The 26,148-nt window shown below is 55.0% G+C and overlaps 2 protein-coding genes and 1 long non-coding RNA gene across 7 annotated transcripts; 1 reads left to right on the top strand and 2 right to left on the bottom strand.

Moving 5' to 3' along the window:
- Positions 1-7,886: 7,886 nt before the first annotated feature.
- TMEM109 (transmembrane protein 109) lies at positions 7,887-15,257 on the bottom strand. Of its 3 annotated transcripts, none has more exons than XM_039537444.1 (4): positions 15,017-15,257; positions 13,935-14,203; positions 10,872-10,974; positions 7,887-9,932 (listed from the first exon to the last, which is right to left on the bottom strand). In XM_039537444.1, exons 2-4 carry the CDS (start codon positions 14,169-14,171, stop codon positions 9,544-9,546), a joined length of 729 nt encoding a protein of 242 aa, XP_039393378.1. In that variant the 5' UTR covers positions 14,172-14,203; positions 15,017-15,257; the 3' UTR covers positions 7,887-9,543. The 3 variants fall into 3 exon arrangements, with proteins under 3 accessions (XP_039393378.1, XP_039393380.1, XP_039393379.1); XM_039537446.1 differs by lacking the exon at positions 15,017-15,257 and adding an exon at positions 14,670-14,956; XM_039537445.1 differs by lacking the exon at positions 15,017-15,257 and adding an exon at positions 14,385-14,807.
- Positions 15,258-15,607: 350 nt separating this feature from the next.
- On the top strand, positions 15,608-23,500 carry PRPF19 (pre-mRNA processing factor 19). Of its 3 annotated transcripts, none has more exons than XM_039537440.1 (16): positions 15,608-15,890; positions 16,677-16,843; positions 17,806-17,882; positions 18,095-18,236; positions 18,483-18,556; positions 18,648-18,710; positions 18,923-18,964; positions 19,246-19,320; positions 19,816-19,891; positions 20,161-20,270; positions 20,469-20,624; positions 20,763-20,832; positions 21,300-21,385; positions 22,143-22,313; positions 22,724-22,829; positions 23,041-23,499. In XM_039537440.1, exons 1-16 carry the CDS (start codon positions 15,883-15,885, stop codon positions 23,136-23,138), a joined length of 1,521 nt encoding a protein of 506 aa, XP_039393374.1. In that variant the 5' UTR covers positions 15,608-15,882; the 3' UTR covers positions 23,139-23,499. The 3 variants fall into 3 exon arrangements, with proteins under 3 accessions (XP_039393374.1, XP_039393376.1, XP_039393377.1); XM_039537442.1 differs by having other exon boundaries at positions 15,610-15,890; positions 16,694-16,843; positions 23,041-23,495; XM_039537443.1 differs by lacking the exon at positions 15,608-15,890 and adding an exon at positions 16,109-16,326 and having other exon boundaries at positions 16,694-16,843; positions 23,041-23,500.
- Positions 22,310-24,564, bottom strand: LOC120404606. The gene is made up of 3 exons (XR_005598059.1): positions 24,447-24,564; positions 23,775-23,930; positions 22,310-22,971 (listed from the first exon to the last, which is right to left on the bottom strand). It is a non-coding gene; the product is annotated as an uncharacterized LOC120404606 (long non-coding RNA).
- Between the last annotated feature and the right edge of the window lie 1,584 nt (positions 24,565-26,148).

Genomic DNA, 26,148 nt, shown 5'->3' on the forward strand with positions numbered 1-26,148 from the left:
TCTACATAAAATTATTATTACTCACATTTTACAGGTGGGAAACTGAGGCACCGATTTTTTTAAGTGACTCCCCAGGGAGTCTGTGGCACAAGTGGGGTTTGAACCCAGACCTCCAGAGTCTCTGTCCAGTGCTTTAATCAAAAGACCAGCCTTTCTCACAACCAAGGCTCAAAAAAAAAAGGGGGGGGGGCGGGGGCACACAAAAACAAAAATCTGACAGGGACAGTACTTGGTCCTGCTAGTGATGGCAGGGGGCTGGACTCAATGACCTTTCAAGGTCCCTTCCAGTTCTATGAGATAGGTATATCACCATATATTTATTGATTTAGTTGGGAATTGGTCCTGCTCTGAGCAGGGGGTTAGACTAGATACCTCCTGAGGTCCCTTCCAACCCTGATATTCTGTGATTCTCTGATGCAGATCAGACAGGATGAGAACAATGGGCCCTTCTGGAGGTACAGTCTGGGTGAAATCCTGGTTTCACTGAAGTCAGTGGAAAATTTGACATGGGCTTCAGCAGGGTCAGGATTTCACCCTTTGAATCTAAGCAAACCTTTGGCAAGTCACTTATGGCCAGATTGTTGCTGAGCCGTAGACAAAGCTTATGTTCAATCTGCCAGAGTTCAGCTCTCATTCAGCATCCAAATCAGAGTTGGGTTTTCAAAAGTGCTCAGCAGAGTGTTGAGCTCTTGAAAACACTGGCTTAAGCAACCTGTTCCTCAGTTCTCCATTTGGCAAATGCTTCCCCCCTCTCCTCTGGCCTTTGTCTATTGAGCTTGCTAGCTCTGCCAGGCAGGGACTGTCTCCTCCGTGAACAGGTGCAGCACCTAGCACAATGGAGTCCCACTATCTCCATTGCGGGGAGTAGGTGCAATTGTAATACAAACAGGCTTGTGCTCGCTTGCTTCTTTGTGATGTACAGAGCCAGTGGAAATTCAGATGTTGTTTCCCCAGGATTTCCACAGACACTTGGAGATTCAGTGGGACTTTGACACGACAAGAGACAGGAGGGCCAAAGGTGCATGACTGAGAGAGGAAGGGGCCATTAGCCTGACTGTTAATCACGTGCTGGTCTTTGCTTCTGCTAACATCTGAACTTAGTGGGTTCAAAAGCGTCTCTATGGAACCTAAGCACACCAATGCCACAACTGAACACACAACGACATGCCAGTCGAGTGCAGCTGATTCATTTTTTCTTTTTATAAAAAAGAAAAAAAAGATTCCCTCACCACAAAAAAAACCCTCTAAACCCCACAAAAATTATGAAATTCTTTCAGATTTTTCACCCACTGGGTTTCCGATAACAAAAAAGGTCAATACCATTTTCAATTAAAAAAAACACCAATTCCCCCCCCCGCATAATTAAAAAACAATAGAAAACCGATTCCAACATGGTTTGCAAAAATGGTTATTTTGTTCTTCACCCAGCCCTAGAGTTGACACAGTTTGTCAAAGAAGAGCCAATACGTTGATGAAAACGGAACCAGCCATTTGGGAGATCTCAGAAATCAGTTGATTTCAACGTTTTTAAGAGTCTTGGGCGAGCTGGTAACTTTACTCTAGAATTTCCCTGCCTCTCAGAGAGCAGTTCAGAAAATAATAACCCAATCTGCTCCGACCGCAGAAATGGGGTGATCTTTACTTAACAACCGCAACTCAATGTTAGCACCATCTCAACCTGCAAATAGGCTGTAGAGGGGGTCACTGCATGGAGCTTGAAAGCCACTTCCCCTACTCGGCCAGGACTATCAGGAATGTCGCCTGGGCTAGCGGCTTTCAGCTTGCACAGGAGCCATTTTCCAAAATGAGGAGTTTTTAGCCCTCAAAGGAGACTCCGGAGTTGACTCGCACGGCACCAACGCTGTAATGTCTGCCTGAGTCTGCAGAGACACAACTGCAGTGCTGAGCCCAGTGTGGAGAGAGGAGGGATGGCTACTAGAAAAGTGCGGGGGAGGTTGAAGGGCGAGGCTGCCATTGTTAAGGGGAAGGGGCTTTGAGTGTGAGGGCCACAACCCCCACCTCCTGAAGAAGGAGTGTGTGTGTGTGGGGGGGGGGGTAGCCGTCCAGCGGACATGTTTGTGTGTGCAGGGGGCTCCCATGATGCTATCCCACAAGCCCTGAAGAAGTCTCCTGCCATCTCAGCAGAGGATTCTGGGACCATGCCCCCATTGTCCTGCCAGCCCAGTGTGGGGACCTCCCCTTGCCCCCAACCCGCTGCTTAATGGGTTCTCGGCCTTCCCTGAAGACTCCTCAACTGGGGTGCCAGGCTGGGGGCCCAGTCACCGCCTCCCTGCTCCTTGTTGTGTGATGGCCTGGGGTTTGGTCCAGGAGGGGGGAAGCCTCAGCCCCATGATGTTCCAGCAGAAGGTGCTGTGTGTAGAGCCAGCATAATCCAATTAACTGGGAGGAAAGAGGCTGCCTGGCACTGATTGGTGTGAAGTGTATGGCGGAGGGGGGACTCAGAGTCCGTCCCTTTGGACCCAGCAGGGAGGCAACCCCACCAGCAGGAGGGGCTGCGGCTCAAGGCCCTGATATATTTTGGCCTAGGTCCGTGTCTCAAGCCATGCTGCTATGTACGTTAGCCCACGGGCAGGTGTGTGGTGCAAGTTCCCCATCTGTGCCCGATCTACAGAGGATTTGCATCTGTTACAGCCCCAGGGGTAGCAGCTCCTGCTTTTTAGCTCTGGAGGTCCCAGGTTCAATCCCCAGTGTCACCCAAGATCAGAGCAGGGGCCTAAGCAGACTACACAATTGCTTAAGGCCCCAAGCAGCTCAAGGGGGCCCCCATTAATTATTAGTATGTGCTGGAAAGGGGCAAAAATATTCCTGTTTAGGGCTCTAATGAGCTAGCCTCAGCACTGGCCAAGATGGTACCCGTGACAGACCGTGGGAGTGGGGAAGCCACACATATGGGGTAAGACGCTCTATGACGGTTCTTCCAGACAAGCCAGCTCCTTCCACACAGAGGGGTAGAAATTACCAAACCTTCCTCCCCAGCATGTCCAGGGCTATGAACCCCTCCCCACCCCCATCAGCCAGCCCATTAAATGCTGCTTTCCCCGCTGCTGTGATCTCTTATCACGCCTGCCCCAGTCCCTGTCCCCCAGGGAGGGAGCAGGTGGCTGAGAGATACTGTGACATCCCCCTCTACCCTCCAGGTCTCTACATCCCAAGATCCAGGGGGTGGGAGTTGGGGGGAAGAAACAGGTGGGTTCTTCACAAGCCTGGTATCTGCCTCCCACAGGCAGTGACCTCTGCCATCTCCCCTCCCCCTGCTTGGTTGGCCAGCTAATTACATTGCACTCTCATCTATTTCCCCTCATCATCCTGACAGCTCCAGCCTAGCTCCCTGCCTCTCATATCGCCCCTTCTCCTGCTGTGGGACTGGCTCCCTGCCTTCCTTCCCAGTCCCCTCTCAAAACCCTCCTGCTCAGCCCAGGGACCCTTCTCTCTCATATGGCCCAAGCCTTTCCCCGTTTGTCCCCGCCGAGGTCAGGATTCACCATGAAACGTCACAATCCCACCACAGGCACCAGCCCCATGGAAACCGCCCCCTCCAGAGATAGCTTGCTCTGAACCACAGCTCCGGTGGTGCCTGGGGACTCCAGAAGCTCCCCATTGCGTGTGGGACCTGAAGGACCCAGGAATGGACCTGGATGGGGAAACTGACACACTTGCTCCATCAGGTCCAACCCATCCCATCCCATCATGTGGGGCTACCAAGCCCTGCACAGTTCTGCTCCCATTGCACCTAGAGCACTGGGGGCTAAACATCTCCGAGCAGGAAAGAGTTTGGGGGGAGGTGGCAGAAAGAATGGTGGGTGGGGCAGGAGGGAGTGACTAGAGGTGAGAACAGTCAGCATACCCAGGAGGGAGAAGGCCCCTTCAGGCTAACAGACAGCTGCTGGGACAGAAGGGGTAAGGACTGGTAGAGCTGGGAGCGTTTGCTAACAGAGATGCTTTAACCTGGGGAGCAGCTTCCCAAGGGATGGGGGTCAGCCCCATGGCTTGAGACCTTCACAGCTAGACTGCCCTGGGGAGTGCCTGCGAGGGCCCGACCTGCCCTGCCCTCAGAGCTAGCTGCATCAGAAGCATTGCACGCCCCAGGGAAGATTGATTGGCCTCTTTCTAGGGGGAATCCTGCTGTCCAGGGAGCTCCAGCCTGAGCTGTGTCCTGAGCAGGGGACCCAGGGAGGTGTGGATACCGGGGCTCAGGAACTGATCAGAGGAGCTGGGGAGAGCTCTGGGGACCTTGTTAGCTCCTGAGGAGGGCCTGGGGTTCCACCAGGATCAGACCCTAAAGGGGATGTGAGGAAGCCCCTGGGGACCCCTGCTGTGACCTGAGAGGAAAGACAAGGGCCTGGCTCTGGACCACAGGGGGTGGGGAAACCACAGGGGTGGGATGTTGGCTTTTATGGATATTAGGAGAGGGCACAAGTTCTGTGGGGTCCAAAGGGGCTCAGAGCCAGGGCCCAGGGGCAGGAGTTGCCACTAGATCCCATGGGGGGTGGGGAGGTACATGAGTCCTGCAGGATCCAATGGGGCTCAGAGCTGGATCATTGGGTCAGGGTACACATTGGATCCCGGGGGGCGGGGCGAGCACATGGGTCCAGTGGGGCTCAGAGCCAGGTACTGGGGCAGGGGTCCCCACTGGATCCGATCGGGGGTGTTGCACGGGTCCTATGGGGTTCATAACTGGGACGGGGGTCCCCACTGGGGGTGGGAGGCTCACGGGTCCAATGGGGCTCAGTCAGACCTAGGTGTTTGGGGCCGGAGTCTTATGTGGCTCAGAGCCGAGTCACTGGGGCGGAGGGCGCACGGCTCCTGCGGGGTCCGCCGGGGCTCGGCGGGCCGGGGGAAGCCCGGGGGTCTCAGCGGCGCTGCCGGGGTGTCCGTGGGGCGCCGAGCGAGGGCGCACCCCGAGCTCCCCCACGCACCTCTCGCCGGCGCCAGGGCCTCCCGCGCGGCCAGCAAGACAAGGCAGCCGCGGCCGGAGCCCGGGGGGACCATCCCTGCCCGTCCCGGGGCCATGGGGCTGGCGCGGGGCTCAGATCCCCCCGCCCGCGCCCTGCGCCCACAACATGCCCCGGCCCCCGAGCGCCGCACCAGCTCTGCCCGTGCGCCCCTGCCGCGCCTCCGTCTGCAGCCGGCAGCTCGGGGCTGCTGCTCCCAGACAATAGAGGGATGGGGAGGGAGGGAGGGAGAGAGCACATGGGCTGCTCGCCTGCCGCCACGGCCGGGTCCTAAACCCGTCTCTTCCCAGCCGGCATCCTAGCACCGCCTCCGGTACAGCGCCCAGCACAGAACGGGGCCTGGGAAAGCGGGTACGGTAATGCGAATCCCAGAGTAACAGCAACATGCGGGGCCTAGGGTGGAGCCAGAGTCAGGAAGGAAGGAGCCAGAGAGGGAGAGAAAGAGGCCGAGAAGGAAGGAACAAGACAGGGAGCAATAGAGGGGGACTGAGGGTGAGGGAGAGAGCGAGGGAGGGTGATAATGGCAGGAAATGAACAAGAGAAGGTGTGAGGGAGGGGAGGAGTGAGACGCTATGGAAAGAGGGAGAGACAAACGGAATGACAGCGAGAGCTGGAGACGGCTGAGCGAGGGGCAGAAGGAGCCAAGGATGGACAGAGCGAGGCAGTGAGGGGGGAAGGGACAGGGCGTGTGAGCTGGAGGCAGGATTGGTGCTTCCCTATGCATGGGAGATTGGAAGCTGCTTGGGGCAGGGGCTGGCTCCCTCACTGTGCGTACAGAGCCTGGCGCCATGGCTCCTGGAACACCGACTGGGGCTTGGACTCCAGTATCATACAGGCTATAACAGGGACGGGACAGAACAAGGGAGCAACAGGAGAGAAAGCACAAAGGAGAGAGAACGTGAGCAGGAGGGCAAAACAGGCAGAAGGAGAAAGAGCAAAAGAGAGCAAGAGGTGGCAAGGAAGAGTGGTAGGAGACAGAGCGAGGGAAGGTGAAAGGTGGATGGCCAGATGGCCAGAGAACCACAGGGACAGACTGGTAGACAGTGAGAGATCCACAGGAAGGGACAGTCAGGCAGACAGCAAGGGAGCCGCAGGGACAGATTGGAAATGCAGCCTTGCGTCTGCCTGCCTATTAGGCACAGTAGGCACGTGCCTAGGGGCACCGGCATTCTAGGGGTGCCTTATCTCTCTCAAACTGTGTGTAACATGAAGATCAGCAGGGGGGTGGGGGCACTGAAGATGTCAATCCAGCCCTGGGGCCACAGGGACAGGCAGAAGTGGGGACAGCTCAGCCCACAGCTCAGCCCCCTGGTGACTGGTGCTTTGTACATAAGCAGACAGCCAGGTCAGAGCGAGTGGATTCTTGAGCGTGCCATAAGCCTGTTGCCCTGCGGCTCCCCCAACCCAGCTGCACCAGGGCCTGTGTTTCGCAGCCTGACACAGCCCCTGGGCACCAGAGGCCTGCTGAGGGCCATGGAGAGCTCCCGCCCAGACTTGCTCTGACATGCCTCCCCCCACCGAGAGCAGCCAGCAGCAGGGAGCCGCAGCTGGTCGGCTCTGCCCTCAGGCTCTGGGAGAGCGCGGGCTGCCATGGACCCTACTTCACCCGCACCCTGCCAGGGCAGAAATAAACCTGCCCAGGCACTGAAGGGTTAAACAGGCCAGAAAGCAACAGCTTGGAGCCTTCAGCCTGTATCATATAACAGCTGGATGATCATGGGGGAGACCCAGACAGGGGCATGGGGAGGAATTGGGAGCTTGATACAGGGATAGAGGAGATAAGCAAACAAGGGACATGGGAGAGAGGTGGGATGAGGGCAATACTGAGCCCACACATAGCTGCTTTCAGATCAGGAGCAGCCTAGCCAGACGCAGCCGCCGGGACCCCACCCCTTTCTGCTCTGTGACTGTACAGTGCCTAGCGTAATGGGGCCCTGGGCCATGAGTGGGGCTGCAAGAGTCCTGGAGTTTAAGGCCACAAAGGTCCATCAGGTCAGCTAGCCTGACCTCCTGCACACCACAGGCCACACCACCACCCAGCACCCACCCACTAAACCCAACCACCTGGCCAGCGTGTGCCAGAGGCAGAGACCAGGAGAGAGCGAGGTGCGCCAATGCCCGAGACCCCTGGAGCAGCAGGGAATTGATTGAGAGGTACTGATCAGCCTGCAGGGGCAAAGGGATGGGGCCCCACCCAGCTGCTGGGCTGTCCCAGTGCTCCATTCGCATCCAAAGAGAGGGAGAGCTCTGGGGCTCCATCCCCTTCTCGCTGCATCCCTGATGAATGATATCCCAGCTCCCCCCTGGCAAGTCCTGAACTCCCAGCCCCTGGAGGACCCCACGGGGCAACTGGCCCTTCTCCTACTAAGCGGGGTGAGGGATGGCAGCACAACTCCTCTCCCCTGTCCCGCTACACACCCCTGTTCATCCCTGGGGTTTCTGGGGGCTCCAGGTGGTGAGGGATGAGCACAGACAGCTTTGTAGACGTTAATCTCCTCCCTCCCAAGACACCAGGGCTTGTTGCCTAAGACGCCAGACTGTAATATAAGAAGCACTGGGAATCCCTATCCTGACAGCTGGGCACAGAGAGGAGAGGTAATGGCTTAGCCAGGGTGTTGGCAAGGACTCCCTCCCAAGGCTCGCAGCAGCTGTCCTTGCCTAGCAGCACCCTCACCATCCATCCCCCAGCAGCCAGGGCACCACTCCCTACTGCTCTATTTCCCCCAGCGCTCCTGCCCCACTCCCTGCTGGCAGAGGCTGGGACCATTGTTCACCCCACAGCCAGCGCTCCTGTGCTCTAGTCCTCCAGCTGGGAAAGACTGGGACTGGGGGGGGCTCTGTCATTCCCTGCAGCGCCACCTGCTGGGAAGGGCGGAAGAAAGAAACCCAAACTTGCCCATGGGCTGGACAGAGTGTGGTTAAATAGATTTTATTTGGAACCTGGTAACAAAATGGCCTGTTCATTTAAAATAGACAGAACTTTCAAAGCACAGATTGGCAACCTCCACCCAACAACACATGCCCAGTCCAAGCCCTGGCCCCACTGGCCTCCTCTCCAGCCCCTAGCTGTGAATCCCTACAGTTCAGAGATGCTCATCCTAGCTCTCATGGAGCTAGCACAGTAAAAACAGCAGCGTAGCTGGGGTAGCATGAACTGCAGAGAGTGGTGGAAGGCGCTAGCTGTACCGAGTCTGCACCCACGGGATTCAGGAGGGTTTGTACTCGGCCAGGCTGTCTACACTACTGTTTTCAGCATGCTCATGGGAATGAGAGCTAGCGCAAGTATCTACGTGAGCTGGGAATCGCACCCCTTGCTCCAAGTGTAGACGTTCCCTAGGGGCACGCAGGAGGATGAACAGGAGTTGCTACGTACCCCTCCTTTCTGATCAATTGTGGCCCGCTCCGCCACGATCCGGGGGCAGATTAACACGAAGGCCACCTGCCATGCTTGAGGTGGCACCAAGAGACAACTCCCACCCCAGCTGTGACAAACGGAGGAAGAACTTCCCTGTGCCCGCTCCCATGTGCTGTGTGTCTTTGGCTTGGATGGTGTTGGGGGGGAGGTTCTTAAAAAGGACCTGTAAACATTTTCCCCATATACACTTATCCCAGTTTCCCCTCCCGCCCTGCAACAAACACCATCCACTTTTAGCTTAAGAAGGCACCATTGGCTTGGATGAAGGCACTTGGGGAAACCCTTCCCCTGTACACACCCTCCCTGATCAGAGATCCTGCAGGGGTACACTGCCCCCTCCTGAAACGGGATACAATGCCCCTGCCCCCAGTTTATCTATCCAGCATCTGACTTCTAGAAGCACTGACCAACCCTCAACTCCAGCTGAAGTCAATGGGAGCGGCAAGAGCTCAGCACCTCTGTGCATCAAACCCTTAGGACCCAGCCTTCTTAGCGAGACCGGTCCAGGGCTAGGTGAGGGGATGGGGTGACGGTGGGGAAAGGATCAGGCAGAGGTAGAGGGTGGAGGGAAAGGCCAGGAGCCCCGGCGCCAGCTGTAGGGCAGCATGGGAAGGGGACAAGAGGGAGACAGCAGGAAAAGAAGAAGGGGCGGAATTCAGCATCTTAGCACCCGAGACCAAACCCCCACTTGGTCCCAGACTTCACCAACATCAAAGCAGCCCTTTTAAGCCCCAGTGTGATGAGCCCCATGGCAGCAACTCTATGGGAGATGGCAGGGGTGGGGGCAGGCAGCTGAGGGAGCACCTCCCATCCTCTGCCCACGAGATCAGGGCAGGCTGGGGAAAATCACACCATCTCCCACGGGTTCATCCCTCCACTCCAGAGAGCTCCCTTTGGGCTTCGCTTGTCCCTGGGGTGGGTGTGGGGACAGCCTGCAAGCGCCATGGGGAATGGGGGTGGGGCCTGCGAGTCCCTGAGGTGGGTAGCATCTGTCAGTTTGTACAATGGGGAGGGGCCTGTGAGTGTGCAGAGAGGAGGGGCCTGAGAAGAGCCACAGGGTGGAGAGGCCCCCATGAGCATGTGCAGAGAACCAGCATAGCAGTGAATTGTGGTGTGAGAGTCCGTAGTGTGCTGGGAGGGGCCACCTCCCGCTCCTCACTCATCCTGCTCCAGGTTCCTGGGGGATAACCGCCTCTGCCGGCGCCGCAGCTCCTCCACCTGCCACTCCAGGTTGCGCACCTTGGCCTCCAGTTGGCTCCCAGAGTGGCGCGCCCCACTCAGCCTCCCCAGCAGGGCATACAGGGTGAGCAGGCACAGCAGCAGCAAGGCCTGCACCGAGGGGTTGGGCACCGCCGAGACGATCAGCAGGAAGCAGCCCAGGAAGAACGCCACCTTCAGCCCCCACACGACGTGTCCCAGGATGGACAGCAACAGGCCCAGCAGCTGTGAGAGCAGCCAATAGCCCACCACAGCGGCCAGGCCCCACAGCAGCAGGGTCTGTACCTGGGCAGGGCCCAGCTTAAGGGGCTGCACCACGTGATCTCCTGGAAAGGGAAGGAGGAGGAAAGTGGTTAGCCACATGTGAGACGTGATGCTGTGCTGACCCCCTGTGGGACTGGGGTAAGCCCCATGTGCAGGCAGGAGGATCCCCACTCTAGTGGGGCTGGGACAGGCTGCTCCTGGAGAGAAGGACATGATGGGAAAAGAGGTGATGGTTGCAGGAGTAACCCCTCCTGTCCTGGAAGGAGAAACCATGTTGTCTCCTAATCTCCCCACACAGGCTCGAGCATCCTGGGGTGAGGTACTAGGGGCTGCATGTGTGAAATAACCCTCCTGCACTGGAAGAAGAGATCCCCTTGAAAGACACAAACCTTCACCACCAGACTGGGAGGCCTCTCTTTCCTTGGGGGAAGGACCATTTTTAACCCATCAAGTGCTGGAAGGGAAGAAGCACCCGTAGTGATACAGGCACCGAGTGTCAGGTTGGGACACACACCTCTTTGCTGTGGAGGGTGGGACTGGGTCCCTCATGCTCCAGTTAGAAACAGTGAAACAGATCCTCCCTGCCAGGTAGGTGAATGAGAAACACCCGCTCTCCTCCACGGCATGCAGGTGAGGAACGTGCCCTGATGGCTCAGAAAGGCAGTGTCAAACAGGTGATCAGACACTGAACCGGGACTCAGGAGAACTGGGTTTTATTCCCAGCTCTGTCACTGGCCTGCTGGGTAATCTTGGCCATCTTCCTCACACTCTTTGTGCCTCAGTTCCCCCTCCCACCCTTTGTCTATTTGGTCTGTTTAGACTGTAAACTCTTTGGGGCAGGAGTTCTCTCACACTGCGTGTCTGTGCAGCATTTGGCACAATGGGACCCTGCTCTCAGCAGGGCCTCTCTCTCCCTGTGGGTCTGGGCAGCGCCTGGCACAATGAGGACCTGATCTCAGCTGGGGTCTCTAGGTGACACTGGTAAATAACAAACAACTTACCATTCACTCCGAAGGCGCTTAGGATCTGCCCTGCGATTCCGGACAGAGTGATCAGACCTGCCGAGATGCCAGAGGACACAATCCAGAACACGGCAGAGACGTTCTGCAGGGAAGAGAGAGTGAGAGCGCTTTTCTCAGTTGGCTTAGAGATACCCGAGAGAGTGACTAGGGAGGAAAATAAGGGGAGAGTCGGGGAGCACCCCACTCCTTCATGTCTGCTAAAGGCACCGGGTCAGAGCCTCCTCCCTGACTTCGGCCAAGCTCCAATTCACTGGCTGGGCAGGTGAATTCACATGGGAGTTCCACCAGGAGCTGGTGCCTGGCTGGGTGAGTACAGCCTTCCCTGCCAGTAAGGGGAGCAGCACCTGATGTGGGAGATGAGGAAGCCCTGTGCCCCTGCTGCACCCCCCTCTGCTCCGGGATGAAAGGGAGACCTTGCCAGGGCTAGCAGAGAAACTCCAGCAGGTCCCTCTCCCCAGCTGCAAAGGAAGGAAGGATGTGGTTAAAGTGCTGGCTTAGGACTTATTCTTGGCTCCACCATAGACCCCCTGTATGACCTGCAAGTCACTGCATCTCCGCAGAGCTCTGCTGCCCAGCTGTAAGAGGGGAAGAACAAAGGCTATTCCTCCACACTGGCTTTGGGCCTGTCTGGAGACATTGCTGCCTTTCAGATCTACCACTCCCTTGCCTTCAAGATCATAGAAATGTAGGGCTGGAAGGGACCTGGGGGATTCCCCTGGCACGGGGAGAGTCTCTGGAGAGCCTAAAGCGAGCTCTAACTACACTGGGAGCTGTTGGTGGACAGTGCTACGGTTTTCCTTGGGGAAGGGGTGGCATGGCCTGAATGCAATTGTGCTCTGGCTATTTCTGACAGTGAGGGTAGCCTCTTGGGGCCTTGGGCAGCCCCTGAAGCTGTTCTAACTTTACCAGCAGCTGAGACAGACTCATCATAGGAAAACCACAAAGGTGGTGTGGAGTCTGTTTTCCCACCACCCCTTAGGCCTGGTGCCAAGCTGAGCTGGGCTGCAATCAGCGTGGATTGATTTAAACCAAGGTGATTTACATCGGTGATTTAAATCACCAAGTGGACAGCCTCAATTTTAAAACGATTTTAATTACTGGTTCCATTTGTACTTCAGTTATTTTCTAAAGAAAAAAGTGTTCTCATTGGTTGATCTAATCTTAGAACATGCTAATTTACAACTAAATAGAGCCTTGACACTAGATTTGGTACATCTTTTTGCTCCCTAGTGATAAGACACATGGTAGTGGCTCCTAGAGTCAGAGGTCAGATCCTAATGCCCATCTTGACTAGATCAGTCTCTTGCATCCAGTAGCCCAGCCCCCGTGTCCCCCCTTAATACAGGACATGACCTGTTGTGCCATATATAGAAAGCATGACCTCAAAAGTGAGATGTTTTACCCTTTATTCTTTATATTGTAAAGCAGACTTTAGCTCACAGTTTTTGATAGAGGCTCAGGGATTCGGCTTATTGATTTTTTTATTTAAATGTTCTAAGATATTACAATAAATGTAGGCCTGAACATATTTTGACTAAATTCAGGATTTCATTTTGAACAGGTTTATTTTTTTAAAAGAAACTGATTTAAATAATTTTTTAAAAATCCAATTTAAAAACCAAACAAAAATACCCACAAATTTTTATCCGTCCTGGCTGCAATCCAGCCCAGAGCAGAGACTCCACTCAGTTTCTGCATACAAGAGAACGCATACAAGAGGCACAAGTATTTAGGGAACGGATCCCAAACCTTCAGCTAATCGGGTGCCAACACTGCTATTTTCAAAGCCGGCTGGCTGCTTCCCCTGGTTACAGAGAGACAGACAGTGTCCCCAACATATAAGTCAGCCTGGGTGCTGGAATCTCACTCACTTAATAAGCCTTAATATGCTCTGAAGTGCTGTTGAACCAGCCAGCTGGCTCCACCACCCCAGATGAAAAAAAAACAAAGGCTCCTTCTCTCCAACACACTTTTACAGCCCCCTTTACCATAGTATCTGAGCACTTCACAATCTTTAACATATTTAGCCTCACTGCATGGACAGGGAAGGGCTGTTGTCCCACTTTTACAGCTGGGAAGCTGAGACACAGAGAGGCTAACAGACTTGACCAGGAAAGCTGTCCCTGGGGCGGAGGAGGAAATTCAATCCAGGTCCCCCAGTCTCAGGCTAGTGCCCTAACCACGGGACCATCCTTCTGCTCTTACCATTTCTGTGCACTTAATGATCCTTAATAAACCAAGGCCTACATTGGGAGCCAACTGTCACTTGACAGATCAGGTAAGAGGTTGCAGGGGGCTGCCACCAGAAGAGCTAGGAATAGAACCTATGTCTCTAATGACAGTCCCAAGGCTTCGGCACACCCTGCCTTCTGTCGGAGCAGATGGCTGAGTTAATCGAAACTTCCCTGGTCTGAAATCCCTGGGGGAACATACCAAGTTTCTGGAAATGGGTAAGCTGGGATTGCCAATAGCGGCTGCACTGGAAATGTATTGTACCAGACTTCCTAGCGTATCACAAAGTGCTTCAGGTGGCACATGACCAGGATTTATCACTGAATTTGGTTCACTGGTTGGCTCATTAGCTTCCCCAGCTCGGGCTGGGTATTGACAGGGGAATGTGATGTAAGCGCTGAGCCATCCCCCCTGTACCAGATATTTTGCCTAATGTAGATAATAAAATAATACTACCACCACCTCGTTCTTATCTATCACTTGTCATCACTAGATCTCAAAATACTTTACGGTAGCTTTTGTTTCATTTTATACATGGGAAAGCTGATGCATGGGGGCCCCTTACCCAAGGTCACCTTGCCCAGCTGGGAGTGGAACCCTGATCTGCTGAGTCTCAGTGGCTGCTCAATCCACTAGACTATGCTGCCTCCCTCCATAGGTCGCTTCTGACAGCTCTGGCAATGCTTATAAAGTTATTTCAACAGAACTGACAGAGGAGGTGAACCTTGATCCTAGCGAGCATTCGAGCACACCGCACAAATACATGGAGCCCCCACCCTTTTCCTGACTCAGCTAGGATTCCTGCCTTACCTCTGTCACTAGCTGAAGTGTGTCCCGGCCAATCCACTCCTCCAGGGTCTCCCTCATGCCCTGAGCCAGCTGGGACAGGAAGTCAGCATGGACAGCCGCCTCTCTCCAGGCTTCCCCGCGATAGTGCTGAGTGCTGGCCACAGCTACATGAAGGAAAGCGACTGACATCAGGATAGCCACGGCTGGTCGGAGCGGGGCTTGGCGACAGCACCAGAGCTTAGGATCCCACCCAGTCATCTCTCTAGCTCTCCTCTCAGTCCCAGGAATCTCTGCCGAGAGAAAGGAGAGAAATGGCTAAAGGCACAGATCATAATGAGGTTATAGGATCCCTGCGATACTGCTGGCCCCAGGCCAGCACCGTAATGTCAGGAATGCCGAGTAGGCGAATAACATCCCAGCAACCCCAGGGCAATTGCAACCTTTCCTTTTAGTTGAGAATCAGCCACTTACCAGTCCTCACTTATACGCTTTGTGACCTCTCCCCAGCCCCCCACTCACTCCCCTGTGAGCTGCATAGCCCCATGGAAAAGGAAAATGAAGGGGTGACTCATGTCTCAGCCTGTGAGCTGTGATTATGCAGACTGACAGGGCACCAAGCCAGTCAGAGGGAGACATTCGACACCCAAGCATTCACTGCATGTGGTGGGAATGAGGTCAAAGGTCAAGCCTGCACCCATCTTAGGCAGTGATCACATCACACAGCCCCTGCTGAGCAAGTTCACAGTAGCTCAGTACTTGGCTGGGAGAGATTGAAAGAACAGCTGGGTGCTGCAGGCTGTCTGACTAGAAAGGAGTCTCTCTCTCTGCAATGGGGCCAGCAATGACTCAGCAGCCAGAGGTGCCATCTTTGGGAAGAATCTTCTAAGCCAGATCCAGGACCCGTCCTGACCCGCTGCCCAGGCCCCACGTAGCAGCATGTTGCAAAGCCCCAGCGTGGCACACAACAGAAGGAAAGCAGCGAGGGCAGCCCAGGCGCTGCTGGCAGGTGGCCAAGCTCCCCTGTGTCATTGTGAGCCCCCCGTGTCCCCTATTAAGTCAGCTGCCAGCCCAGAACAGGTGCCTTCCAGGAGCCAGCAACGCACGTGGGAAGCTGCGACACGGGGGCAAGTCGCCCGGCCCCAGCGGGAGCAACGAGCATCCTGGATGCTCCGGGCTTCGCACGTCACCGCCAGCTGCCAGGCCCGTGCAACCAGGGGCGGCTCTAGAAAGTAGGCTGCCCCAAGGTGCGCCGCCCTTCCCCGGTCCCGCGGCGGGAGCTCAAACGGAGCCGCGGGAAGAGGGGACCCGCCGCAGTCATGTCTGCGGCAGGTCCACCGGAGCCAAATGCCGCCCCCCCGGGAAAGGGCCGCCCCACGCGCCTGCTTGGCGCGCTGGGGTCTAGAGCCGCCCCTGCGTGCAACCCCGGAAACGGCCCAGCAACGCGGGCGGGGCGGGGCGGGCTGGCGCCGCGCAGGGAGGGACGGGGCAGGGGGCTGCCCGGCTGTTGGCTGGAGCGCGGCTCGAACGCTGCTGCTGGGTGTGAAATTCAAATCCGGCTCTAGGCCCGGGGCCGCTGGGAATTGTAGTCATGGGGCGGACCGGGGCGTGTCCGCCCAGTGCATTCTGGGAATTGCAGTCTCTAGAAGAGGTGCATGCCGGGATCAGCCGTTCCAGCCAGGCAGTGCTTTCCCCCCCCTCCGGAAATGCCCGAGCGGTAGCCGGAAGTTCCCGATCTATGCGGCGTGCCGGCCCGGGGCATGCCGGGAAGAGCAAAGTTCCGTTTCCGGCGAGGGCGGGACTCCGGAGTCTCCCGCGCGCGCTGGGGCCCCGCGTGAGCGAGTGGACGGGGAACGGGACCGGCCTCGGTTGGGACACGGAGAGGGGACTCCCAGCCCCTCCCCCGGAAGCAGAACCCGTGACCCGGAAGCAGAACCGGAACCCGTAGGGGAGACGTCGCCATGTCCCTCATATGCTCGAGTGAGTGACGGGCTGGGAGCTTGCGGGGGGGCGTCCCGAGCCGGCCCTGTGGAGCTGACACCCCCCAGCACGGGGGCCCTGGTGTCTCCCCAGCGCGAGGAGCCCAACGAGGAGACTCTAAAACCAGCCCTCCCTTCCCCCCCCCCCCCCGTGCCCGGCTCCTCTGCACAGCCAGTGACCCCGCCCCCACCCCACGCAGGACCCCGAGTCTGCACCTGCATCCCCCCCTCTGCATGGCCGCTTCGCCCCAGCGCCCCATCGCTCCCCCGCCGGCGTCGTGTGGTTCCTGAGAAAGGAGCAGTGTCTGGGTTGAGAAGGCTCAAGGACAGACAAACAGATCCCTTCCCCCCGTGCTGAGGTGTTAGGGCAAGGAAGTTTCATAGCCAACACAACGATGGGGCCGGCATCACCCGCCTTTGGCTGCCCGAGGGATCAGGTACCCATTTTGCAGCTGGGTGAATTGAAGGTGGCCTTCCAGAGTGAGATCCAGTGTGACTCCAACCCGCAACCTACAGGATTGTGGTGGAGCACCATAACCCTTTGGCTACTGTACCACTAAATAAATAAGGGTGGGGAGAATCAGTGGAGCTAAAATATCAGGAAAAACACTAGCATGCATAGAAAAAGAATAGGGTAAATGTGGAGATAATGCTACACATGTAGAGGCTGTAGGAAAGATTGGTCTGTGTCTTGTTACCTTTGTCTTGGGGCTTCTCTGTCCTCGGGTAAGCATGGGGTACGGGGGTGGGTATTTAGGCTCTGTTTGTCCATTTGTCACCCCTGCAGTCTCTGTCTCTTTGCAGTCTCCAATGAGGTGCCAGAGCACCCCTGCGTGTCTCCTGTCTCAAACCACGTCTATGAGCGAAGACTGATTGAAAAGTACATCGCGGAGAATGGGACTGACCCAGTGAATAACCAGCCGCTGTCTGAAGAGCAACTGATCGACATCAAAGGTATCAAGCAGAGGGGAGCGGAGCTAGAGGTGTGACCTGGTGGATTCTCACCAGCTCCAGGGAGTTGGGCAGACCATCATTGCTACCCTGATGGCCTGAGCTCCCACAACTCACCAAGCAATTGCCTGGTGGACCAGGTTGGTCTGACCATCACAGAAAAGGTTGGGGAAGGAAGGACACCAAAAGAATGTAGGAACCCTTATAAAAGGGGTGAATCAGGATTCATTTTATCGTCACCTACACCCAAAATCTTTAGGATTTCTCCATAGTTCTCTTCTCAGGCAAGTCCAAAGTTTCCTGGGGAGGCAGGTCCACTTTCACCAAACTCTGTACCTTTTTCCCAGGGAGTTTGGCTCTCCTCTGGCTCCTTTCTGGAGATGTTTTTTTTCTTGACATGCATTCAGCTTTTTTGAATGCTGCCTCTTCCTTCTCTCCCCTGTTGGAATGAGCTGGGTTTGGCTTGTATAGGCCCAGAGTTCTCCCACTCGCAACAGCCTCTGAGAGGACTGGTTAAATGGAGTCAGCTGCTTAGGGATTTCTGTTCCTCTCCCTCCCGTTGACAGTTCACACTATCAGAAGAGTTGCATCACTAGGGTTTGGGGGTCTCTACTGTACCTGATACTGGCCACCATCCTAGGTAGGCTACTGAGCTAGCTGGGTCACTAGCCTGATCTGCTGTGGTAGTAGGTCAGACACCAACTTAGATGCTGTGACCCAGTATGCTGACTGCAGAGATACTTTAACAACCTCATTTTCTAATGGGATTCTTCCACCAGCAGCTGATGTAGGCATACAGTAGAGGATGAAGTGAGGGTGCAAATGGATCTGGATAAAGGGGTGGATGAGCAGGTGTGTTTGAGGATGGGCTTTGGGGATGGAGAAAAAGTAGAGATGCAGGAGACAGGGAAAGGGATTAATCCTTGCCGCTGAGGCTAACACACCCCTGTGTGTCTCATTCACAGTTGCCCACCCAATCCGGCCCAAGCCACCCTCGGCCACCAGCATCCCGGCCATTCTGAAAGCCCTTCAGGATGAGTGGGTAAGTGCTGTCGTGGGGACAGTGTTGGGTGTCAAGTGGGCAAATGATGGGAGGGGTGCTGGGGCAGCAGAAAGAACAGGATTCTGCTCTGATTGGGTGGGAGGACCCACCCTCCTTGCTTGCTGAGGCTGGGTGGAGCCATCCACTCTACTTACCTAGGTGGGCGGAGCATTGAGCCCTGGCTGGCTCCCTCACATTGAGTCCTTCCATAGGACGCCGTCATGCTGCACAGCTTCACGCTCCGCCAGCAGCTGCAGACCACCCGCCAGGAGCTGTCGCACGCACTGTACCAGCATGATGCTGCCTGCCGCGTCATTGCTCGTCTCACCAAAGAGGTCACCGCTGCCAGAGAAGGTAAATTGGTGGGAGCAGGAGGTCTGACTGAGGACAAGGCTGCAGCACCATGGGGAGAGTCAGTCCAGGGAGGGATTCTGACTCGAATGCCCTGGGAGCAGTCAGGGGAGGAGCTTGTGCCTCTGGAGCAGGCAGGGGGCAGTACTGATGGGAAAAAGTAACTGTAACAAAACCTCTGTGGCACTCCTGTGAGCCTGCAGTTGGCTCCCATTTTAACCCATTGAGCCACTGTTTGTGTCTCCGCAGCGTTGGCGACTCTGAAACCCCAGGCTGGCCTCATAGTCCCCCAGGCTGTGCCATCTTCCCAGCCCAACATCACGGTGAGTCCCTCCTGCACAGCTCTCTCCTTGTGTCTCCTGACTCTGCTCTCTCTTCTGCTGGACTCATGGTCCTCTTCTTTCCCCAATCCAGGGTGCTGGCGAGCCAATGGATCTGGGAGAGCTGGCAGGCATGACCCCCGAGATCATCCAGAAGGTAAAGAGTCATCTGTTCCAGTTTCACCCTGTGCTCTGCTGCAGGAGCGAGACTCATTCCTGCTTCCCATGCAGTCGCTCCTTTTCCATCTCCCTGCCCCATCTGTTGTGCCCTGGTGCCTGCATGGCGCAGGCAGTCAGAGAGCTGCCCTCCTGTGCCAGCCTTCTGGCTGTTAGCATCACAATTCTTGAGTTCACTCTTCTGTTTTCCAGCTTCAAGACAAAGCCACGGTGCTGACCACGGAGCGTAAGAAGGTGAGAGCCTGCTCCCTGGATCCCCTTCCTTCCCTAGGGTGGGGGGCAGGATCTGGGGGGAGTCTGAGTTGGAAGGGGGCTCTCCATTGGAGCAGAGGTAAAGAAGCAGGGAGGTGAGCTCAGTGGTTTTGGAGGTCTCTATTGAGGGAATCTGTCTGTGAGGAGGAGGAGGAGGATCTCTCTGCTCCTTGGGTGGGGTTGGCCGGGTGGGGGAAAGGCAGGGGACTGGGTGCTCTCCCAGGAGCATGGTCATTTCCCTTTGGGTGCTCTTCCTTCTGCAGAGAGGCAAGACAGTTCCAGAGGAGCTGGTGAAGCCAGAGGAGCTCAGCAAGTATCGACAGGTGGCCTCACATGTGGTGAGTTCTCTGATGCAGATGGTCAAAGGTTAACTTTTAGGGTCTCAAACCTTGCTCATGGCATCAAATGCCTTCCCCAGATGCAACTACAGAGGGCTGTGCTGCCTTTCAGAACCCAGGCACATTTGTCCTCACCCTGCTGTGGCAGCAGGGGGCACTGTGTTGCTAGGGGACAGTTGCTGCTTCTTCCTCTTGGTCCACTGAGGCTCTGGAGTCTCCTCTCAGCAGGTGGGCTGTTAGCCCTGGTGCATCTCTTGGCACCTGGACCCTGAGCTGTGTCCTGCTTGCTTCTCCCATCTGAGCCGAAGAGGTGCTGGCTCGCAAGCACTGGGAGGAGAGGGGCGAATATAGCAGGGTGCGGAGCAGATCTGGGTGGGAACAAAGAGCCTTGGTTATGGAGTCTGTACCCAGAGCTCTTTGCTAGGGTCCCTCCCTGCCTCGAGGGGTTCTTCGTGCTTGGCAGTGGTTCCGTCTGACCCCCTTTTCTTTGTACAGGGCTTGCATAGCGCTAGCATCCCAGGGATCCTCGCTCTGGACCTCTGTCCTTCCGACACCAACAAGATCCTCACTGGTAAGACAGCCTCCTCGGTGCCAGCTTCTTCCACTGGGCTGGTGGGGATTGTGGCCTCTGGAACCCGCTGCTGATGTTTGCCAGAGGGTGGGGATATGGGTCAAAAGTCTCCCTGTTTCCTGGGCACACTTCTTCCGGCTACGGGCTGATCGGGATGAGGTAGAGGGCAGTAAGGACCTCTCTACACCCAGTTGCTGGGGATTGTGGGATGTTGAGGGGAGACAGGTCTGCACAGCTCTGGGCCCCATCCCTCTCTGTTTGTGTTCCAGGCGGGGCGGATAAAAATGTCATCGTCTTTGACAAGAGCTCGGAGCAGATCCTGGCAACTCTCAAAGGGCACGCCAAGAAGGTCACCAGCGTAGTGTTCCATCCGTCCCAGGTAAGGGCCAGGGCCAACTCCCCATCTCCTTTGGCCATGCCATGCTGAGGGAGGGATTCTGGGGCCACCTCTTGGGGGTCTCCAGGCCCATATCACAGTCTGGTCCCCTCCTACAATGTGCCTTGCTATTAACCTCTTCTTGCCCCTCCTAATGTTGGTGCTCTAACTCCTGTGCATGTTCTTTCCCCACACACCTAGGAGCTGGTGTTCTCTGCTTCTCCCGATGCCACTATCCGGATCTGGTCGGTCCCAAGCGCCACTTGTGTGCAGGTTGTCCGGGCCCATGAGAGCGCCGTGACAGGGCTGAGTTTGCATGCCACGGGCGACTATCTCCTGAGCTCCTCTGATGACCAGGTGAGACCCAGGTCGCCCCGATCCCTCCTTCCTCCCCATGTTGTTGGAGCTCACCTCGATCAGTGAGCTGGTGTGGGCAGGAGGTAGTGGAGGGCTGGCGGCTGTGGGATGCATTCACTCCTTGTTCCTCTCTTTCAGTACTGGGCTTTCTCTGATATCCAGACGGGCCGTGTGCTCACCAAGGTCACAGATGAGACCTCTGGCTGCGGTAAGGGTTGGGTATCAGGGACCCCTGGCTCGCAGGGCCATTGTGCCCCATTTCATTTTAGCTGGATGATTTTCTAGAGCGTAAGATGAGGAGCTTGTTAAGGGCATGTTTCAGAAATAGACTGTAGAACATGGTCACTTTTAACCTTCAATTACATGTTTTCACTCCCTGCATGTTAATCTAGTGTACAGTTTAAGTGGAGTCCAACATCAAATCAGATAAAGTTGCTTTCTGTAGCATAAACTATTTTATATGTTAGAATGTTTTCTCCTAGATAATCTTTCCGTATTCTTGCTGGGGAAGAGGCTGCAGGAAGGGCTGTGTTCTGTGTCACACGAGTCCTTGAGAACCCTGTGATGGGGAAGGCTGGGAGAGGGCTTTGCTTTCTGCTGTGTCCTTTTGTTATCCAAGTGAGACTTCCCCCTGGCAGTCCCTGAATCTCTCTCTCTCTCTCTCTGTCTCTGCAGCTCTCACCTGTGCTCAGTTCCACCCTGATGGGCTCATTTTTGGGACGGGGACTATGGACTCTCAAATCAAGATCTGGGACTTGAAGGTAGGGCTGGCTGGCTGTGCCTGACTGCTGCGGAGCCTGGTGCTGGAGGATGTTGGCATGTTGGCAGCTCCAGCCTCATGGCTAGGAGCGCACTCAGAGCCAGGCCTGGTCCCTATATACTTTCTAGAGCATGGGGCTGTCAGGCCAACTATGGCCTTCTCCCTGGCACACTAGGATCTCTGCTTTCATTAAAAGAAAGACGCCTCTAGCTCTTACTTTGTTACGACAATTACCCACGTGACTGGTGTGCGAGTGATGCAGCAGTGGCTGAGTTTGCAGACAGCCTGAACCAGTGGGGGCAAAGTGCTCCATTCAGCTCAGTCACGTTAGCTCTGCAATGTAACAATGCTGTACATTAGCATTGACAGTGTTCAGTGCTGGTTGAAGCATACAGGAAAAGAGAGGTGTGGTCTTACTATGGAGAGCTGGCCATGAGTAGGCGGAGCTTGGGTGGTGGGTGGAGCTTGGCTATCACAGATGTCTTCCACTCTGGCCCCTGTTGGATAGTATGCACAGATGTCCTAGCTGGGTGCTTTCCCCAGGGAAAGAGTCGCTCTGTAGCCGGAGTCTGGTTGTGGGGGATGAGACTATCACAGCACAAAAGTCTGCGGAGAAGGCTCCTGTCCCCTGGACCAAGCTCTCTTCATGGGAAGGGAAGATCCAGCCTCCCTGCTGCGCCCATCTTTTCCCAGCTGGCCCAGGCTCGACTCAGTGCCTGCCTTTCAGCAATGGGCGACTAACTGTCTGTCCGTTTCAGGAACGCACCAATGTGGCCAACTTCCCAGGGCACTCCGGTCCCATCACCAGCATCGCGTTCTCAGAGAACGGCTACTACCTGGCCACGGCCGCTGACGACTCCTCCGTCAAACTCTGGGATCTGCGCAAGCTCAAGAACTTCAAGACGCTGCAGCTGGACAATAACTTTGAGGTGTGTGTGACCCTCCTGCTCTGTCAAGCCCTGTCCCTGCTCCCACAACCTCTCCCCGATATGAGCCAGCTGAGGGGTGTGACCTGGCAGCTTTTCCTCCATGTCCTTGTGCATCCTAGTTTGACTGGGCTTCTCCCTGCATCAGGGAGCCAGTGCCTGGTATGGGATGTGTGCACGTGTGTTGGGGGTTCTCCCTCTCCCCAGATGCCCAGGGTGGGTATATGGGGAGAGGTCCCCTCTGGGAGCCAGGTGTATGGTAGGAATAGGTGAGTGTGTGGGGAGGGGTTGCTTAGTATGTGTGTGGGGGGGTGGGGGGGTGAGTACCTGGCAGCCTGGTACAGGAGGGAGAGCAGCACCCTGGGTCTGACTCAGAGTTGTGCCTGGGGCTCAGATCTCTCTCTTATCTGTAGGTGAAGTCCCTCATATTTGACCAGAGCGGTACCTACTTGGCCTTGGGCGGCACAGACGTCCAGATCTACATCTGCAAGCAGTGGACGGAGATCCTCCACTTCACAGGTGAGGTGCTCAGCCGGGAGAGTCATGTGCCTGTGCTGGGTTCATCAAGTGGATGAGCGAGCTGTGCCTTTCACTGTGTCCCTGAGATCCCATCCTCATGGAGTGTGCTGCATGAGGTGGTCCTGGGATGGAGGAGAAGGTCCTAGTAGGATGAATTGCAAATTAACCATATGGTGTCTCTCCCCTAACCACCTCTCATGTCTCCCTACAGAACACAGTGGCCTGACTACGGGTGTGGCCTTCGGCCACCATGCTAAATTCATCGCTTCAACGGGCATGGACAGGAGCCTGAAGTTCTACAGCCTGTAGCCTCTTTTCCTAGGATCTGGGGGGATGGGCTGTGTCCTTTACTGTAGTGTTGGGGTTACTGGGGGGAGGTAACATGGGTGGGTGGGGTTATCATTGCTTTACTTTGAGGTATGAGGGGGAGGTATTACCTGTGCTCAAAGGCTTTGTTTTTCCAGTTTTGTGTTTGTCTTTCCAGCTTAGATTCTGTTCTGTGATCGTAACAAACGAAATGGAACTAAACCCCTCCACTGACAGACAGCTGTGAATGAGAGGCTGGGTGGGGGAAAGAGTGGGGTGGCATAGGCATGGGAGAGAAGGGGGGGATGGGGAATTGTGCGTTTTTTTTTGTAAGCAGCTATCTACTTTCATTAAAAAAAATAAAAATAAAGAATGTTGAACCCTCATGGGGTGTGGGAGTGGTGTGTACCTCCTCCCTGATGAGCTGTGAGGTAGCACATGCAGGGGAAAGAGCCCCTAGACTTTGGGCAAGGGGATCTAAGGATAAGAGATACTATCCACGTCATCTGAATCCCTTCTAAGTTCTCCCAGTGCTGTTTGAATAGTGATGACTGGAAGAGAGGTGGGAGCCTGCATAGGGTTACTATGCCCTGGCCCCATCTTGCTGCAGTTCTCAGCTGATGAGTAAAGTCTTGGTACCTGGATGAGTTGTGAAATTAGCAACCTCCTTTGAGTTTGTGGGATAGCACTGGACTTGCTGTAACTTCTTGTACAAACAGGCTCTTGCTGTTTCTCATGTACCCCTCAGCTAGTGATCTCCAACCACCTTTAAGAATATGAATCCTCCCCAGTCCTCTGCAAAATAGGTACAGAATGTATCACAATCCCATGTTACAGCAAGGGCAGAAAACATGGCAGAAGTCATGTAGGAGGGCTGGGAGTACCAGGCTGCAGGCCTGAAGCCCTAGCCCTTGGTCTAACCACCAGATCAAGCCCCCACAGCAATTCACAGAATTTAGTTTTGTTGCGGTTTGAACACTAAAGATGAAATGGGTCATTTTAGTGGGGTTTGAAAGGGATTTGTCAAAGGGTGGCCCTGCTGGAGCCCAGGACTAGTACCCCTGCCTCTGTTTCCCCAGAAATAGTACTTAAAGACTTTCCAAATGTGCATAACCCTTGCAGGGTTAATTTATTACGAGAAACCACCACAGGAGTCCAGAATTCCCCCACACAGTCCAAATTGTATCTGCAACACACCAAGTACGGTGCTGGTCTTTCACCCTGCTCAGACTCTCCAGGACAGCTCTGGTGTCTCATCACACCTCACGCCCAGCTTTCAGCCTCACCTAGCTCTGAGTGTGACCAGCTTACCCTGTTGCTGCCTTCAGCCTCTGGTGGAGGAAGGGCAGCAGGCCCAGCCCCTCCATTGGCTTCCTGACACTTTCTCCAAGGAGGGTCTGCAGTGAGCATTCCCTGGAGATCTCTTGCCCATTTCCTGATTGAGTCTCTTCTCAGGCCTGCCCCCATTTATATAGCCTAGGGGGCCCTCTCTTAAAACCTGCTTAGGAAGCAGCTCATTAGCCACAGGTGCGCTGGCTTCTCCCATCAAAGGAGTCATTGGTACCACTTCAGCAGCTGCCTTTTCCTTAGAGTGGATCTGCTCAGCACCTCTATGTGTGAAAGCCAGTGAGATCCTTGCCCTGGTGGTAGCTGCAGGCATGGCTGAAGGAGCCCTATTCAAACACCCATCTCGCTATCACAGCAGCATCTCAAGCAGCTGTTAGGGCTAGATCCTGCTGTGTGGCAAGAATCAGTCCTACCCTCCATCTTATTCAGCATTGGTATGAAGCCAACTGGGGTGCTGGCAAGATTCTAATCTTCCCAGCAGCTGTAAACAGCACCATTTTGCAGGGCTCAGCAAACTGACACTGAAAGCCAGAGGGATGAAAAGTCCTTTGAACCCATTTTGAAGGCAGCTGGCCTCTAACTAGACACCCATAAGGTTATGCTCCTCTGTGAAATGGCAGCAGTAGGGGCTGAGTGAAGGAACCTTTGGCTCTTAACACATGAGCATCTCCTGCATCAGCCAGCAGAGTTATCTCTGTTAGCCCTGGCTGTAGCAGGCTCCCTATAGCCAGTTACCACTAGAGGGCCAGAGAGCTATGCTGAGTGGGAATAAGTTACATACACAAGGTGTTGGACTTTCCAGGTCCTTTAGATCCCCCACCCACCTCCCATGTATGATTGGCCAGAAAACATGTACCCCACCCTCACAGTTCTGGCCTCAGTGATTCATGCATCTGTGACCTTCATGTTCAGTCACTGCAGTTCATAGCTAGCAGTGACCTGTAAGTGCCGAAGGGAGCTTGAACTGATGCAGAACTCATCTGCACCTTGCTGTGTACACATCACCCGGATGCCATTCTCTGCACATGACTTCCCACTGAGTCAAGGGCTCTCAATTTCCAAAATCCAGCAGGGGAAGCGGGCCTCAGCCACCTGCGATCACTTTTCCTGCTGTGAGCTCTTGTATGCCATCAAAAACTGTGGATTAGTGATAAGTAGTGTAGTCAACTGCTAGACCACACCTTGGTTATTGGGTCTCTTGTATACATTTCATACAAAACCAAGGTCATGCAGGTTTTTTGCTAAAAGTCTATAACAGTACACGAAAAGGTTCAGTGGGCTACCAGTTTCTGGGAAGCCATCTCATGAAGCATTGTTTAATTCACCTTACCCAGGTATGTCACTGGAATGATACATTTCAGCTAGGAGTATTTTCTGAGTTACAAAACTCTTTACACATCACTGACAAACACTTTCCTAACTTGTTCCTTGTCTTCCTCATCTTTGTTTTAGATACTAGTATTCCACCTACTGGTCTGGGAAGGTATCACCCCAGCTCATACTGGGGTAGAACATTAATGCATTTTGTCTTTGACACTTACATTTGCATGCAAAAGCTGACTTCAGCATTACAGCGTTACAGGATACTTGACAATGGTGAATAGAATGGACATGGAAAGAGTATAATACATTTGGTTAACTGCTCAACACCCCCTATATTTATTAA

Source organism: Mauremys reevesii, linkage group 4, assembly GCF_016161935.1.
Source record: "Mauremys reevesii isolate NIE-2019 linkage group 4, ASM1616193v1, whole genome shotgun sequence".
NCBI lineage: Eukaryota > Metazoa > Chordata > Testudines > Geoemydidae > Mauremys > Mauremys reevesii.